The sequence below is a fragment of the Harmonia axyridis genome, chromosome 2 (genome assembly GCF_914767665.1).
Source record: "Harmonia axyridis chromosome 2, icHarAxyr1.1, whole genome shotgun sequence".
Taxonomy (NCBI): domain Eukaryota; kingdom Metazoa; phylum Arthropoda; class Insecta; order Coleoptera; family Coccinellidae; genus Harmonia; species Harmonia axyridis.
In genome coordinates this window covers 32,394,605-32,413,710 of record NC_059502.1, presented here as the reverse complement: position 1 = coordinate 32,413,710, position 19,106 = coordinate 32,394,605, and the positions used below count along the sequence as shown (strand labels likewise).

General features: G+C 29.6%; 1 protein-coding gene across 1 annotated transcript; it reads right to left on the bottom strand.

Annotated features, from left to right (window-relative positions):
• Positions 1–1,875: 1,875 nt before the first annotated feature.
• On the bottom strand, positions 1,876–18,202 carry LOC123673277. Its single transcript, XM_045607758.1, has 8 exons — positions 17,914–18,202; positions 16,679–17,550; positions 13,002–13,317; positions 11,511–12,638; positions 8,197–8,343; positions 6,706–7,833; positions 3,393–3,539; positions 1,876–3,029 (listed from the first exon to the last, which is right to left on the bottom strand). Exons 1-8 carry the CDS (start codon positions 18,200–18,202, stop codon positions 1,876–1,878), a joined length of 5,181 nt encoding a protein of 1,726 aa, XP_045463714.1.
• Positions 18,203–19,106: the final 904 nt, after the last annotated feature.

Genomic DNA, 19,106 nt, shown 5'->3' with positions numbered 1-19,106 from the left:
TAAAAAATTGACATCGGTTATCAATATTAATAAAAAAAAAATTTTTAATGTCAGAGACAAAATTGTATTACAGAACTTGTCTTAATTACACTTTTAGTGATCATCATTCAGTTAATGAAATTTTAACTGTGTAAAGCTGATGGATCAAGACGATAAGTTTAATTTGATTATATTTCAATCGTTACCTTCCAACCGCTGGAAGATTTATTTTTGGACCTAAATTTAAAATCTTTTGAATGTATAATAGATAATAAAGACTATCCAATCTGATTAAATCGAAAAAAAGACCGAACAAGGATCTATAAACATTTGCTCATTGAAATTTCATACGAAATGTCTAATTTTTACTTATCATTAATGTAATAAATGTTTTCAGGAACGTAGATAAACGTGTAGGAAGATCATTTATGCGTTATGACATTTAAAAGCACTTTTTTCGAAATGTAAGTGATACCTATACGATATTTTCATTTGAGCAATATTTCGTTTGAGGGTTACTACTCTCGTGTGAAAATTTTCAAGTATCACCCTGTATTTCAAGGACTTGTACGGTGTAACAAAAAATAAACATTGTTCCCATAATCAATGTTCAGTATTAATCGATGTTTATAATTTATACAGATTGCACCGTTTGCTAATTATCGATGTTTAGATGAAAAGGAGATATGTTTTGGCAACGTTGCAAACTTTCGACGGTAATCATAGAGAAGTCAAGAATTTCAGTTTTCTAGTATAATGTTCTGTGTATTTTGGGTGCCAAAGTCAAAATAAATTATAAATTATCATTATAAGTAATCATTAAATTATAAATTTTCATCAGAAACTGAATATTTTGAAACCATGTTTCAATTTTGAATTTTCTAACAGGCTTGGATGACCTTCATTCACCACTAGGCTATGGCCAACTACTCATGTTCAACCCTGCATAAATCATCATTAAGGACAATATGTTGTTATTCTGCATTTGCGTCAACTCTATTCTCGTTTTGCTAATTTAATTTTAACCTCTTCCTACATTTTTGCTACCACTGTGTCTTCCAATTGATTTCTGTAGATCACTCACCTGTCTCAGCTCATTCGATAAGCTGTATATAAAATTTAATTCTCATTAAAAATAAACATCAGTTTATATAAATAATGAAACTTTTCATTAGCAGAGACCTTTCAGAGTATTTCAATTACTCGTTATCGATTCAATTATTCGGTTGATTTCATTATTGTCAGGGATAAATTCACCTCAATTTTATTTTTTTGTTACATTATGCAAACGCGAAAATGGCACTATATGAATATAATTAAAACAATAACATATTGAAGAAATTGTTTATTTCTGCAAAGTAAATATTATTAATGAATTATTATTGTAACATGTACCTAACTGAGTGTACAGAACAATAAGTTTTATTGAAATATTGACAAAACATAAATACACTCAACAATATTGAATGAAACAATATCGATTGTGAATATGTATATTGCTTTTATATTTTGTTGTAATAGATATTTTCATCCATTTATTTTATTATAACATAATTGCAATATTTACAAATATACATATTGAATTCAAATCAATTATTGAATGAAATTATTCGAATATTCGATGAACTTAAATCGACCTAATGAAAACCTCCGTTTAGATACTTGGTTGTAATAAAAATTTTTATTCACATATTTATACAAAACAGTTGAAATATTTACAAATATACATATTGAATTCTAATCATTCTTTGAAAAAATTATAACAATATTCAATAAAATTCTATTTACTAAATAATACTTTTACACTTAGTTTTTATAGTAATTTCTTCCACTTTTGAAAATTTTTTTATTTATCTTTCAACAAAAAGCATTTTTGAGGACGAGGTCTTCGATTGGCTAGGTCGAGGTCAATGAACATTTGCCCACTTCTTGTACTGGTATGTATTTTAAAATTTCGATTATGGTATAATAATTGAGCTTTCCTTTAGAGACGACAGTGAAAAATTCAGGAGCTGCTTGTTGTTCCAGGAATAGTCTTAACCCAGCTTCAAATTTGCATTTGAGTTCACGACCGTAAATTGGGAATTTTCTTTCCTTGAATTCAGACATGGCTGTTATCAATGTTTGATTCCAACACAATCTGGACACTTCCCTTACAGTCGAACTTAGTATTCTCACCAGAGAATATTCCGGTTGTGATTGGAATTGAGCTATTTTGCGGGACCGTAAATGAAGCAATTCTTTTCTACTCCTTTTCTGGAAATCGACATCCAACGAATCACAATGAATTGGATTAACACAGAATTGATATTTTCCATTGATATCTAACAAAATCAGATGTTTCAAAATAGTATGTCGTCTAGAATGGCAGCAGTCCATTAATAATTCATCCAAAAATGTTTTGTTGTCATGATTGACTATATTCGTGTCAGCTTTACTCTTCAACAGTAATTCGAGAAAGAGAATGAACTGGGATTCGTCACAAGAGTAGGATAATGTATGCAGAACTGTGTCGCCGTGAAGGTTTTGCAAATTGACATCAGCTCCTCTTCTGATCAGTAATTCTGCACACTCCAATGCATTATTTATTCTTCCATTTTCAGCAAGCATCTGTAAAGGGGTACACGAATTTTTGCCAAATGAATTCGGGTCACAACCGACATTTAATAAAAATTCTAACAGTTCGATATTAATCTCTCCTTCTTCAGAACATAATGCATGAAGTACTGTATTGCTGTTTATGTCCCTCGCTCTGAGGTTGGCTCCGTATTTCAGAAGGGTTTTCACTTGTTCCATCTGGTTGTTTTTCACAGCAAAGAATATCGGTGTTTCCTCGTTTGTGGTTTTCTCCTCACAACATAATTTCTTGTTCAAAAGAGTGATTGTTACGTTCGCATTTGGCAATGTGGCTGCCATGTGCAAGGGTGTGTGTCGACGCAAAAAGGAATCTTCATCATCAACGAAATTATTTAAAATTAATTTCAGAGACTTCTCACATGGAACGTCTTGAGGATTAATGAAACATTTGAATAGTTCAATCAAATATACATCTGAAACAAAATGAGAAAAGAATTAGAAAATCTATACTCACACAGTAGGTTAAACATTGAAAATGTTTATATGTATTTTCCTTTTTTAGGTGGTATCCAAAAACGATCAATTTAGGTATGTCTTTTGACTGATTTTGAATAAGGTTCATTTCTTTTTAGAAACAATTTGAATAATGATTCACTTCACATCTATAAATTCTGAGCAAGAGGATTTTACGATGAATAATATTGAATTCAGTATCAATGTAGTACTACATATATTCAAAATTCCGGCATGTTTTAAAAATTAATAAATAATAAGAAGTAGTAAAAATTCTTATAATATTTTTCATTTCCATAATGTAAAGGCATGAATAAACTTACCATTGATCTGTAGAACTCTCTCATAAATTGTTATTTCGTCGTCTAATTCACATGTTGAAAAAGGTTGTGCTCCATTACACAGCAAGCAGAATATAATTCCGTAATCCTTGTAGGAAAATCTTGTTCTTGTCCTCTTCTTAACCAACTCTTTTAAATAATAATTTTGAAAAGAAATATCACTCTTTTTCGATTTTATATAACTATATACATAAGAAATTGGAATATGAGAGCCACAATTCACAATCATGTCTTGAATAAAACTTTCTGTTAGATCTTTAAAATCTTCCATGATGTCTATGTCAGATTGATTCACAAACTCAAAAAAAAAATTCAACGATAGGAGATAGGAGTACCTTCTCACTCGGATCATATATGAAAATGAGGCTTCTATGAAGAGGGCAACTATTTAAAACAAAATTCAGGTAGAGATTCGTCAAAAACCTCACTTCAAGTAACATTAAGAATGAGTAATTTTTAATGCAATTTTGAAATGACCTAAACCATTAAGATAACTAAAATTCGAAAATAATTTGAAAGCATTAGCTTTCATTTCAGTGAATGTACGAAAAACTCATTTAGACCTGAAAATTTATGAGGAGGGTACAATAAAATACGAAAATATAATTTTCTCAAAAAACCACCTATATCGTTAGAGAAATGTTTTCTAACTTCCTCATTGTTTTCACAGTTTCGTTTCAGATCCATAAAAATCAAAAGATAAAATATGGTGATCAAGTATAATTATTAGTTTTGAGCAATATTACATCATTTGTTATTGAATTTTTTCTTGTGGAAATTGGTAAAAAATCGAATTAATTTTAATGATGACATCCAATTTGTCATCAAGAGAATAAACCCTTTTAGATTTTCCGCTATTTTGTAAGTTTTCAATTTCCATTTTTATATTTTTAGGGATTCTACATTACATTCGAATTCAGTCCCAAAATACAATAATTTGAGAACAGAAACCTTTGTTTCAAACTCACCACACCTAGCAAAAAATTGCTAAATTATTTCATTGAACACTCTATATGTCATAAAGCAAAAAAGATGTTCTTGATGTCATCTAGGTATATGTTTTGGTCTTGTTTATGGCAAATACATGCTGAACAATGTATATCGGAAATTTGTTCATTGAAAGCATTATGTGTGCTTAACCTTTGTTTGTAGATACTGTTTTAAGTTTCTTTTTTTTTTTGCTTTTTCAGAATGTGTGCGAAATCGAATCTTGTTTAGCTAGTATGATTTCAGACGTTATCCACATGAGATTTACTATTGCTGTGTCTGTTCATTAATTTTAATTCAGTTCACTCCAAAAGCATTTTCCTCCAGAAAATGAAATACAACGACACAAATGTAAGGAGGATTGTTTCCAGAAATAAATATCATCTACATTACCCATTTTGGAACTCATAAAAAATTGACATCGGTTATCATTATTAATAAAAAAAAAATTTTTAATGTCAGAGACAAAATTGTATTACAGAACTTGTCTTTATTACACTTTTAGTGATCATCATTCAGTTAATGAAATTTTAACTGTGTAAAGCTGATGGATCAAGACGATAAGTTTAATTTGATTATATTTCAATCGTTACCTTCCAACCGCTGGAAGATTTATTTTTGGACCTAAATTTAAAATCTTTTGAATGTATAATAGATAATAAAGACTATCCAATCTGATTAAATCGAAAAAAAGACCGAACAAGGATCTATAAACATTTGCTCATTGAAATTTCATACGAAATGTCTAATTTTTACTTATCATTAATGTAATAAATGTTTTCAGGAACGTAGATAAACGTGTAGGAAGATCATTTATGCGTTATGATATTAAAAGCACTTTTTTCGAAATGTAAGTGATACCTATACGATATTTTCATTTGAGCAATATTCCGTTTGAGGGTTACTACTCTCGTGTGAAAATTTTCAAGTATCACCCTGTATTTCAAGGACTTGTACGGTGTAACAAAAAATAAACATTGTTCCCATAATCAATGTTCAGTATTAATCGATGTTTATAATTTATACAGATTGCACCGTTTGCTAATTATCGATGTTTAGATGAAAAGGAGATATGTTTTGGCAACGTTGCAAACTTCCGACGGTAATCATAGAGAAGTCAAGAATTTCAGTTTTCTAGTATAATGTTCTGTGTATTTTGGGTGCCAAAGTCAAAATAAATTATAAATTATCATTATAAGTAATCATTAAATTATAAATTTTCATCAGAAACTGAATATTTTGAATCCATGTTTCAATTTTGAATTTTCTAACAGGCTTGTATGACCTTCATTCACCACTAGGCTATGGCCAACTACTCATGTTCAACCCTGCATAAATCATCATTAAGGACAATATGTTGTTATTCTGCATTTGCGTCAACTCTATTCTCGTTTTGCTAATTTAATTTTAACCTCTTCCTACATTTTTGCTACCACTGTGTCTTCCAATTGATTTCTGTAGATCACTCACCTGTCTCAGCTCATTCGATAAGCTGTATATAAAATTTAATTCTCATTAAAAATAAACATCAGTTTATATAAATAATGAAACTTTTCATTAGCAGAGACCTTTCAGAGTATTTCAATTACTCGTTATCGATTCAATTATTCGGTTGATTTTATTATTGTCAGGGATAAATTCACCTCAATTTTATTTTTTTGTTACATTATGCAAATGCGAAAATGGCACTATATGAATATAATTAAAACAATAACATATTGAAGAAATTGTTTATTTCTGCAAAGTAAATATTATTAATGAATTATTATTGTAACATGTACCTAACTGAGTGTACAGAACAATAAGTTTTATTGAAATATTGACAAAACATAAATACACTCAACAATATTGAATGAAACAATATCGATTGTGAATATGTATATTGCTTTTATATTTTGTTGTAATAGATATTTTCATCCATTTATTTTATTATAACATAATTGCAATATTTACAAATATACATATTGAATTCAAATCAATTATTGAATGAAATTATTCGAATATTCGATGAACTTAAATCGACCTAATGAAAACCTCCGTTTAGATACTTGGTTGTAATAAAAATTTTTATTCACATATTTATACAAAACAGTTGAAATATTTACAAATATACATATTGAATTCTAATCATTCCTTGAAAAAATTATAACAATATTCAATAAAATTCTATTGACTAAATAATACTTTTACACTTAGTTTTTATAGTAATTTCTTCCACTTTTGAAAATTTTTTTATTTATCTTTCAACAAAAAGCATTTTTGAGGACGAGGTCTTCGATTGGCTAGGTCGAGGTCAATGAACATTTGCCCACTTCTTGTACTGGTATGTATTTTAAAATTTCGATTATGGTATAATAATTGAGCTTTCCTTTAGAGACGACAGTGAAAAATTCATGCGCTGCTTGTTGTTCCAGGAATAGTCTTAACCCAGCTTCAAATTTGCATTTGAGTTCACGACCGTAAATTGGGAATTTTCTTTCCTTGAATTCAGACATGGCTGTTATCAATGTTTGATTCCAACACAATCTGGACACTTCCCTTACAGTCGAACTTAGTATTCTCACCAGAGAATATTCCGGTTGTGATTGGAATTGAGCTATTTTGCGGGACCGTAAATGAAGCAATTCTTTTCTACTCCTTTTCTGGAAATCGACATCCAACGAATCACAATGAATTGGATTAACACAGAATTGATATTTTCCATTGATATCTAACAAAATCAGATGTTTCAAAATAGTATGTCGTCTAGAATGGCAGCAGTCCAATAATAATTCATCCAAAAATGTTTTGTTGTCATGATTGACTATATTCGTGTCAGCTTTACTCTTCAACAGTAACTCGAGAAAGAGAATGAACTGGGATTCGTCACAAGAGTAGGATAATGTATGCAGAACTGTGTCGCCGTGAAGGTTTTGCAAATTGACATCAGCTCCTCTTCTGATCAGTAATTCTGCACACTCCAATGCATTATTTATTCTTCCATTTTCAGCAAGCATCTGTAAAGGGGTACACGAATTTTTGCCAAATGAATTCGGGTCACAACCGACATTTAATAAAAATTCTAACAGTTCGATATTAATCTCTCCTTCTTCAGAACATAATGCATGAAGTACTGTATTGCTGTTTATGTCCCTCGCTCTGAGGTTGGCTCCGTATTTCAGAAGGGTTTTCACTTGTTCCATCTGGTTGTTTTTCACAGCAAAGAATATCGGTGTTTCCTCGTTTGTGGTTTTCTCCTCACAACATAATTTCTTGTTCAAAAGAGTGATTGTTACGTTCGCATTTGGCAATGTGGCTGCCATGTGCAAGGGTGTGTGTCGACGCAAAAAGGAATCTTCATCATCAACGAAATTATTTAAAATTAATTTCAGAGACTTCTCACATGGAACGTCTTGAGGATTAATGAAACATTTGAATAGTTCAATCAAATATACATCTGAAACAAAATGAGAAAAGAATTAGAAAATCTATACTCACACAGTAGGTTAAACATTGAAAATGTTTATATGTATTTTCCTTTTTTAGGTGGTATCAAAAAACGATCAATTTAGGTATGTCTTTTGACTGATTTTGAATAAGGTTCATTTCTTTTTAGAAACAATTTGAATAATGATTCACTTCACATCTATAAATTCTGAGCAAGAGGATTTTACGATGAATAATATTGAATTCAGTATCAATGTAGTACTACATATATTCAAAATTCCGGCATATTTTAAAAATTAATAAATAATAAGAAGTAGTAAAAATTCTTATAATATTTTTCATTTCCATAATGTAAAGGCATGAATAAACTTACCATTGATCTGTAGAACTCTCTCATAAATTGTTATTTCGTCGTCTAATTCACATGTTGAAAAGGGTTGTGCTCCATTACACAGCAAGCAGAATATAATTCCGTAATCCTTGTAGGAAAATCTTGTTCTTGTCCTCTTCTTAATCAACTCTTTTAAATAATAATTTTGAAAAGAAATATCACTCTTTTTCGATTTTAGATAACTATATACATAAGAAATTGGAATATGAGAGCCACAATTCACAATCATGTCTTGAATAAAACTTTCTGTTAGATCTTTAAAATCTTCCATGATGTCTATGTCAGATTGATTCACAAACTCAAAAAAAAAATTCAACGATAGGAGATAGGAGTACCTTCTCACTCGGATCATATATAAAAATGAGGCTTCTATGAAGAGGGCAACTATTTAAAACAAAATTCAGGTAGAGATTCGTCAAAAACCTCACTTCAAGTAACATTAAGAATGAGTAATTTTTAATGCAATTTTGAAATGACCTAAACCATTAAGATAACTAAAATTCGAAAATAATTTGAAATCATTAGCTTTCATTTCAGTGAATGTACGAAAAACTCATTTAGACCTGAAAATTTATGAGGAGGGTAGAATAAAATACGAAAATATGATTTTCTCAAAAAACCACCTATATCATTAGAGAAATGTTTTCTAACTTCCTCATTGTTTTCACAGTTTCGTTTCAGATCCATAAAAATCAAAAGATAAAATATGGTGATCAAGTATAATTATTATTTTTGAGCAATATTACATCATTTGTTATTGAATTTTTTCTTGTGGAAATCGGTAAAAAATCGAATTAATTTTAATGATGACATCCAATTTGTCATCAAGAGAATAAACCCTTTTAGATTTTCCGCTATTTTGTAAGTTTTCAATTTCCATTTTTATATTTTTAGGAATTCTACATTACATTCGAATTCAGTCCCAAAATACAATAATTTGAAAACAGAAACCTTTGTTTCAAACTCACCACACCTAGCAAAAAATTGCTAAATTATTTCATTGAACACTCTATATGTCATAAAGCAAAAAAGATGTTCTTGATGTCATCTAGGTATATGTTTTGGTCTTGTTTATGGCAAATACAAGCTGAACAATGTATATCGGAAATTTGTTCATTGAAAGCATTATGTGTGCTTAACCTTTGTTTGTAGATACTGTTTTAAGTTTCTTTTTTTTTTTGCTTTTTCATAATGTGTGCGAAATCGAATCTTGTTTAGCTAGTATGATTTCAGACGTTATCCACATGAGATTTACTATTGCTGTGTCTGTTCATTAATTTTAATTCAGTTCACTCCAAAAGCATTTTCCTCCAGAAAATGAAATACAACGACACAAATGCAATGAGGATTGTTTCGAGAAATAAATATCTTCTACATTACCCATTTTGGAACTCATAAAAAATTGACATCGGTTATCAATATTAATAAAAAAAAAATTTTTAATGTCAGAGACAAAATTGTATTACAGAACTTGTCTTAATTACACTTTTAGTGATCATCATTCAGTTAATGAAATTTTAACTGTGTAAAGCTGATGGATCAAGACGATAAGTTTAATTTGATTATATTTCAATCGTTACCTTCCAACCGCTGGAAGATTTATTTTTGGACCTAAATTTAAAATCTTTTGAATGTATAATAGATAATAAAGACTATCCAATCTGATTAAATCGAAAAAAAGACCGAACAAGGATCTATAAACATTTGCTCATTGAAATTTCATACGAAATGTCTAATTTTTACTTATCATTAATGTAATAAATGTTTTCAGGAACGTAGATAAACGTGTAGGAAGATCATTTATGCGTTATGACATTTAAAAGCACTTTTTTCGAAATGTAAGTGATACCTATACGATATTTTCATTTGAGCAATATTCCGTTTGAGGGTTACTACTCTCGTGTGAAAATTTTCAAGTATCACCCTGTATTTCAAGGACTTGTACGGTGTAACAAAAAATAAACATTGTTCCCATAATCAATGTTCAGTATTAATCGATGTTTATAATTTATACAGATTGCACCGTTTGCTAATTATCGATGTTTAGATGAAAAGGAGATATGTTTTGGCAACGTTGCAAACTTCCGACGGTAATCATAGAGAAGTCAAGAATTTCAGTTTTCTAGTATAATGTTCTGTGTATTTTGGGTGCCAAAGTCAAAATAAATTATAAATTATCATTATAAGTAATCATTAAATTATAAATTTTCATCAGAAACTGAATATTTTGAATCCATGTTTCAATTTTGAATTTTCTAACAGGCTTGTATGACCTTCATTCACCACTAGGCTATGGCCAACTACTCATGTTCAACCCTGCATAAATCATCATTAAGGACAATATGTTGTTATTCTGCATTTGCGTCAACTCTATTCTCGTTTTGCTAATTTAATTTTAACCTCTTCCTACATTTTTGCTACCACTGTGTCTTCCAATTGATTTCTGTAGATCACTCACCTGTCTCAGCTCATTCGATAAGCTGTATATAAAATTTAATTCTCATTAAAAATAAACATCAGTTTATATAAATAATGAAACTTTTCATTAGCAGAGACCTTTCAGAGTATTTCAATTACTCGTTATCGATTCAATTATTCGGTTGATTTCATTATTGTCAGGGATAAATTCACCTCAATTTTATTTTTTTGTTACATTATGCAAACGCGAAAATGGCACTATATGAATATAATTAAAACAATAACATATTGAAGAAATTGTTTATTTCTGCAAAGTAAATATTATTAATGAATTATTATTGTAACATGTACCTAACTGAGTGTACAGAACAATAAGTTTTATTGAAATATTGACAAAACATAAATACACTCAACAATATTGAATGAAACAATATCGATTGTGAATATGTATATTGCTTTTATATTTTGTTGTAATAGATATTTTCATCCATTTATTTTATTATAACATAATTGCAATATTTACAAATATACATATTGAATTCAAATCAATTATTGAATGAAATTATTCGAATATTCGATGAACTTAAATCGACCTAATGAAAACCTCCGTTTAGATACTTGGTTGTAATAAAAATTTTTATTCACATATTTATACAAAACAGTTGAAATATTTACAAATATACATATTGAATTCTAATCATTCCTTGAAAAAATTATAACAATATTCAATAAAATTCTATTGACTAAATAATACTTTTACACTTAGTTTTTATAGTAATTTCTTCCACTTTTGAAAATTTTTTTATTTATCTTTCAACAAAAAGCATTTTTGAGGACGAGGTCTTCGATTGGCTAGGTCGAGGTCAATGAACATTTGCCCACTTCTTGTACTGGTATGTATTTTAAAATTTCGATTATGGTATAATAATTGAGCTTTCCTTTAGAGACGACAGTGAAAAATTCATGAGCTGCTTGTTGTTCCAGGAATAGTCTTAACCCAGCTTCAAATTTGCATTTGAGTTCACGACCGTAAATTGGGAATTTTCTTTCCTTGAATTCAGACATGGCTGTTATCAATGTTTGATTCCAACACAATCTGGACACTTCCCTTACAGTCGAACTTAGTATTCTCACCAGAGAATATTCCGGTTGTGATTGGAATTGAGCTATTTTGCGGGACCGTAAATGAAGCAATTCTTTTCTACTCCTTTTCTGGAAATCGACATCCAACGAATCACAATGAATTGGATTAACACAGAATTGATATTTTCCATTGATATCTAACAAAATCAGATGTTTCAAAATAGTATGTCGTCTAGAATGGCAGCAGTCCATTAATAATTCATCCAAAAATGTTTTGTTGTCATGATTGACTATATTCGTGTCAGCTTTACTCTTCAACAGTAATTCGAGAAAGAGAATGAACTGGGATTCGTCACAAGAGTAGGATAATGTATGCAGAACTGTGTCGCCGTGAAGGTTTTGCAAATTGACATCAGCTCCTCTTCTGATCAGTAATTCTGCACACTCCAATGCATTATTTATTCTTCCATTTTCAGCAAGCATCTGTAAAGGGGTACACGAATTTTTGCCAAATGAATTCGGGTCACAACCGACATTTAATAAAAATTCTAACAGTTCGATATTAATCTCTCCTTCTTCAGAACATAATGCATGAAGTACTGTATTGCTGTTTATGTCCCTCGCTCTGAGGTTGGCTCCGTATTTCAGAAGGGTTTTCACTTGTTCCATCTGGTTGTTTTTCACAGCAAAGAATATCGGTGTTTCCTCGTTTGTGGTTTTCTCCTCACAACATAATTTCTTGTTCAAAAGAGTGATTGTTACGTTCGCATTTGGCAATGTGGCTGCCATGTGCAAGGGTGTGTGTCGACGCAAAAAGGAATCTTCATCATCAACGAAATTATTTAAAATTAATTTCAGAGACTTCTCACATGGAACGTCTTGAGGATTAATGAAACATTTGAATAGTTCAATCAAATATACATCTGAAACAAAATGAGAAAAGAATTAGAAAATCTATACTCACACAGTAGGTTAAACATTGAAAATGTTTATATGTATTTTCCTTTTTTAGATGGTATCCAAAAACGATCAATTTAGGTATGTCTTTTGACTGATTTTGAATAAGGTTCATTTCTTTTTAGAAACAATTTGAATAATGATTCACTTCACATCTATAAATTCTGAGCAAGAGGATTTTACGATGAATAATATTGAATTCAGTATCAATGTAGTACTACATATATTCAAAATTCCGGCATGTTTTAAAAATTAATAAATAATAAGAAGTAGTAAAAATTCTTATAATATTTTTCATTTCCATAATGTAAAGGCATGAATAAACTTACCATTGATCTGTAGAACTCTCTCATAAATTGTTATTTCGTCGTCTAATTCACATGTTGAAAAAGGTTGTGCTCCATTACACAGCAAGCAGAATATAATTCCGTAATCCTTGTAGGAAAATCTTGTTCTTGTCCTCTTCTTAATCAACTCTTTTAAATAATAATTTTGAAAAGAAATATCACTCTTTTTCGATTTTATATAACTATATACATAAGAAATTGGAATATGAGAGCCACAATTCACAATCATGTCTTGAATAAAACTTTCTGTTAGATCTTTAAAATCTTCCATGATGTCTATGTCAGATTGATTCACAAACTCAAAAAAAAAATTCAACGATAGGAGATAGGAGTACCTTCTCACTCGGATCATATATAAAAATGAGGCTTCTATGAAGAGGGCAACTATTTAAAACAAAATTCAGGTAGAGATTCGTCAAAAACCTCACTTCAAGTAACATTAAGAATGAGTAATTTTTAATGCAATTTTGAAATGACCTAAACCATTAAGATAACTAAAATTCGAAAATAATTTGAAATCATTAGCTTTCATTTCAGTGAATGTACGAAAAACTCATTTAGACCTGAAAATTTATGAGGAGGGTACAATAAAATACGAAAATATAATTTTCTCAAAAAACCACCTATATCGTTAGAGAAATGTTTTCTAACTTCCTCATTGTTTTCACAGTTTCGTTTCAGATCCATAAAAATCAAAAGATAAAATATGGTGATCAAGTATAATTATTATTTTTGAGCAATATTACATCATTTGTTATTGAATTTTTTCTTGTGGAAATTGGTGAAAAATCGAATTAATTTTAATGATGACATCCAATTTGTCATCAAGAGAATAAACCCTTTTAGATTTTCCGCTATTTTGTAAGTTTTCAATTTCCATTTTTATATTTTTAGGGATTCTACATTACATTCGAATTCAGTCCCAAAATACAATAATTTGAGAACAGAAACCTTTGTTTCAAACTCACCACACCTAGCAAAAAATTGCTAAATTATTTCATTGAACACTCTATATGTCATAAAGCAAAAAAGATGTTCTTGATGTCATCTAGGTATATGTTTTGGTCTTGTTTATGGCAAATACATGCTGAACAATGTATATCGGAAATTTGTTCATTGAAAGCATTATGTGTGCTTAACCTTTGTTTGTAGATACTGTTTTAAGTTTCTTTTTTTTTTTGCTTTTTCAGAATGTGTGCGAAATCGAATCTTGTTTAGCTAGTATGATTTCAGACGTTATCCACATGAGATTTACTATTGCTGTGTCTGTTCATTAATTTTAATTCAGTTCACTCCAAAAGCATTTTCCTCCAGAAAATGAAATACAACGACACAAATGTAATGAGGATTGTTTCGAGAAATAAATATCTTCTACATTACCCATTTTGGAACTCATAAAAAATTGACATCGGTTATCAATATTAATAAAAAAAAAATTTTTAATGTCAGAGACAAAATTGTATTACAGAACTTGTCTTAATTACACTTTTAGTGATCATCATTCAGTTAATGAAATTTTAACTGTGTAAAGCTGATGGATCAAGACGATAAGTTTAATTTGATTATATTTCAATCGTTACCTTCCAACCGCTGGAAGATTTATTTTTGGACCTAAATTTAAAATCTTTTGAATGTATAATAGATAATAAAGACTATCCAATCTGATTAAATCGAAAAAAAGACCGAACAAGGATCTATAAACATTTGCTCAGTGAAATTTCATACGAAATGTCTAATTTTTACTTATCATTAATGTAATAAATGTTTTCAGGAACGTAGATAAACGTGTAGGAAGATCATTTATGCGTTATGACATTTAAAAGCACTTTTTTCGAAATGTAAGTGATACCTATACGATATTTTCATTTGAGCAATATTCCGTTTGAGGGTTACTGCTCTCGTGTGAAAATTTTCAAGTATCACCCTGTATTTCAAGGACTTGTACGGTGTAACAAAAAATAAACATTGTTCCCATAATCAATGTTCAGTATTAATCGATGTTTATAATTTATACAGATTGCACCGTTTGCTAATTATCGATGTTTAGATGAAAAGGAGATATGTTTTGGCAACGTTGCAAACTTTCGACGGTAATCATAGAGAAGTCAAGAATTTCAGTTTTCTAGTATAATGTTCTGTGTATTTTGGGTGCCAAAGTCAAAATAAATTATAAATTATCATTATAAGTAATCATTAAATTATGAATTTTCATCAGAAACTGAATATTTTGAATCCATGTTTCAATTTTGAATTTTCTAACAGGCTTGGATGACCTTCATTCACCACTAGGCTATGGCCAACTACTCATGTTCAACCCTGCATAAATCATCATTAAGGACAATATGTTGTTATTCTGCATTTGCGTCAACTCTATTCTCGTTTTGCTAATTTAATTTTAACCTCTTCCTACATTTTTGCTACCACTGTGTCTTCCAATTGATTTCTGTAGATCACTCACCTGTCTCAGCTCATTCGATAAGCTGTATATAAAATTTAATTCTCATTAAAAATAAACATCAGTTTATATAAATAATGAAACTTTTCATTAGCAGAGACCTTTCAGAGTATTTCAATTACTCGTTATCGATTCAATTATTCGGTTGATTTTATTATTGTCAGGGATAAATTCACCTCAATTTTATTTTTTTGTTACATTATGCAAACGCGAAAATGGCACTATATGAATATAATTAAAACAATAACATATTGAAGAAATTGTTTATTTCTGCAAAGTAAATATTATTAATGAATTATTATTGTAACATGTACCTAACTGATTGTACAGAACAATAAGTTTTATTGAAATATTGACAAAACATAAATACACTCAACAATATTGAATGAAACAATATCGATATTGTTTCATTCAATATTGTTGAGTGTATTTATGTTTTGTCAATATTTCAATATATAAATATAAAAGCAATATACATATTCACAATCGATTGTGAATATGTATATTGCTTTTATATTTTGTAATAGATATTTTGTATTTTGTAATAGATATTTTCATCCATTTATTTTATTATAACATAATTGCAATATTTACAAATATACATATTGAATTCAAATCAATTATTGAATGAAATTATTCGAATATTCGATGAACTTAAATCGACCTAATGAAAACCTCCGTTTAGATACTTGGTTGTAATAAAAATTTTTATTCACATATTTATACAAAACAGTTGAAATATTTACAAATATACATATTGAATTCTAATTATTCCTTGAAAAAATTATAACAATATTCAATAAAATTCTATTGACTAAATAATACTTTTACACTTAGTTTTTATAGTAATTTCTTCCACTTTTGAAAATTTTTTTATTTATCTTTCAACAAAAAGCATTTTTGAGGACGAGGTCTTCGATTGGCTAGGTCGAGGTCAATGAACATTTGCCCACTTCTTGTACTGGTATGTATTTTAAAATTTCGATTATGGTATAATAATTGAGCTTTCCTTTAGAGACGACAGTGAAAAATTCATGAGCTGCTTGTTGTTCCAGGAATAGTGTTAACCCAGCTTCAAATTTGCATTTGAGTTCACGACCGTAAATTGGGAATTTTCTTTCCTTGAGTTCAGACATGGCTGTTATCAATGTTTGATTCCAACACAATCTGGACACTTCCCTTAAGTCGAACTTAGTATTCTCACCAGAGAATATTCCGGTTGTGATTGGAATTGAGCTATTTTGCGGGACCGTAAATGAAGCAATTCTTTTCTACTCCTTTTCTGGAAATCGACATCCAACGAATCACAATGAATTGGATTAACACAGAATTGATATTTTCCATTGATATCTAACAAAATCAGATGTTTCAAAATAGTATGTCGTCTAGAATGGCAGCAGTCCAATAATAATTCATCCAAAAATGTTTTGTTGTCATGATTGACTATATTCGTGTCAGCTTTACTCTTCAACAGTAATTCGAGAAAGAGAATGAACTGGGATTCGTCACAAGAGTAGGATAATGTATGCAGAACTGTGTCGCCGTGAAGGTTTTGCAAATTGACATCAGCTCCTCTTCTGATCAGTAATTCTGCACACTCCAATGCATTATTTATTCTTCCATTTTCAGCAAGCATCTGTAAAGGGGTACACGAATTTGTGCCAAATGAATTCGGGTCACAACCGACATTTAATAAAAATTCTAACAGTTCGATATTAATCTCTCCTTCTTCAGAACATAATGCATGAAGTACTGTATTGCTGTTTATGTCCCTCGCTCTGAGGTTGGCTCCGTATTTCAGAAGGGTTTTCACTTGTTCCATCTGGTTGTTTTTCACAGCAAAGAATATCGGTGTTTCCTCGTTTGTGGTTTTCTCCTCACAACATAATTTCTTGTTCAAAAGAGTGATTGTTACGTTCGCATTTGGCAATGTGGCTGCCATGTGCAAGGGTGTGTGTCGACGCAAAAAGGAATCTTCATCATCAACGAAATTATTTAAAATTAATTTCAGAGACTTCTCACATGGAACGTCTTGAGGATTAATGAAACATTTGAATAGTTCAATCAAATATACATCTGAAACAAAATGAGAAAAGAATTAGAAAATCTATACTCACACAGTAGGTTAAACATTGAAAATGTTTATATGTATTTTCCTTTTTTAGGTGGTATCAAAAAACGATCAATTTAGGTATGTCTTTTGACTGATTTTGAATAAGGTTCATTTCTTTTTAGAAACAATTTGAATAATGATTCACTTCACATCTATAAATTCTGAGCAAGAGGATTTTACGATGAATAATATTGAATTCAGTATCAATGTAGTACTACATATATTCAAAATTCCGGCATATTTTAAAAATTAATAAATAATAAGAAGTAGTAAAAATTCTTATAATATTTTTCATTTCCATAATGTAAAGGCATGAATAAACTTACCATTGATCTGTAGAACTCTCTCATAAATTGTTATTTCGTCGTCTAATTCACATGTTGAAAAAGGTTGTGCTCCATTACACAGCAAGCAGAATATAATTCCGTAATCCTTGTAGGAAAATCTTGTTCTTGTCCTCTTCTTAATCAACTCTTTTAAATAATAATTTTGAAAAGAAATATCACTCTTTTTCGATTTTATATAACTATATACATAAGAAATTGGAATATGAGAGCCACAATTCACAATCATGTCTTGAATAAAACTTTCTGTTAGATCTTTAAAATCTTCCATGATGTCTATGTCAGATTGATTCACAAACTCAAAAAAAAAATTCAACGATAGGAGATAGGAGTACCTTCTCACTCGGATCATATATAAAAATGAGGCTTCTATGAAGAGGGCAACTATTTAAAACAAAATTCAGGTAGAGATTCGTCAAAAACCTCACTTCAAGTAACATTAAGAATGAGTAATTTTTAATGCAATTTTGAAATGACCTAAACCATTAAGATAACTAAAATTCGAAAATAATTTGAAATCATTAGCTTTCATTTCAGTGAATGTACGAAAAACTCATTTAGACCTGAAAATTTATGAGGAGGGTAGAATAAAATACGAAAATATGATTTTCTCAAAAAACCACCTATATCGTTAGAGAAATGTTTTCTAACTTCCTCATTGTTTTCCCAGTTTCGTTTCAGATCCATAAAAATTAAAAGATAAAATATGGTGATCAAGTATAATTATTATTTTTGAGCAATATTACATCATTTGTTATTGAATTTTTTCTTGTGGAAATCGGTAAAAAATCGAATTAATTTTAATGATGACATCCAATTTGTCATCAAGAGAATAAACCCTTTTAGATTTTCCGCTATTTTGTAAGTTTTCAATTTCCATTTTTATATTTTTAGGGATTCTACATTACATTCGAATTCAGTCCCAAAATACAATAATTTGAGAACAGAAACCTTTGTTTCAAACTCACCACACCTAGCAAAAAATTGCTAAATTACTTCATTGAACACTCTATATGTCATAAAGCAAAAAAGATGTTCTTGATGTCATCTAGGTATATGTTTTGGTCTTGTTTATGGCAAATACATGCTGAACAATGTATATCGGAAATTTGTTCATTGAAAGCATTATGTGTGCTTAACCTTTGTTTGTAGATACTGTTTTAAGTTTCTTTTTT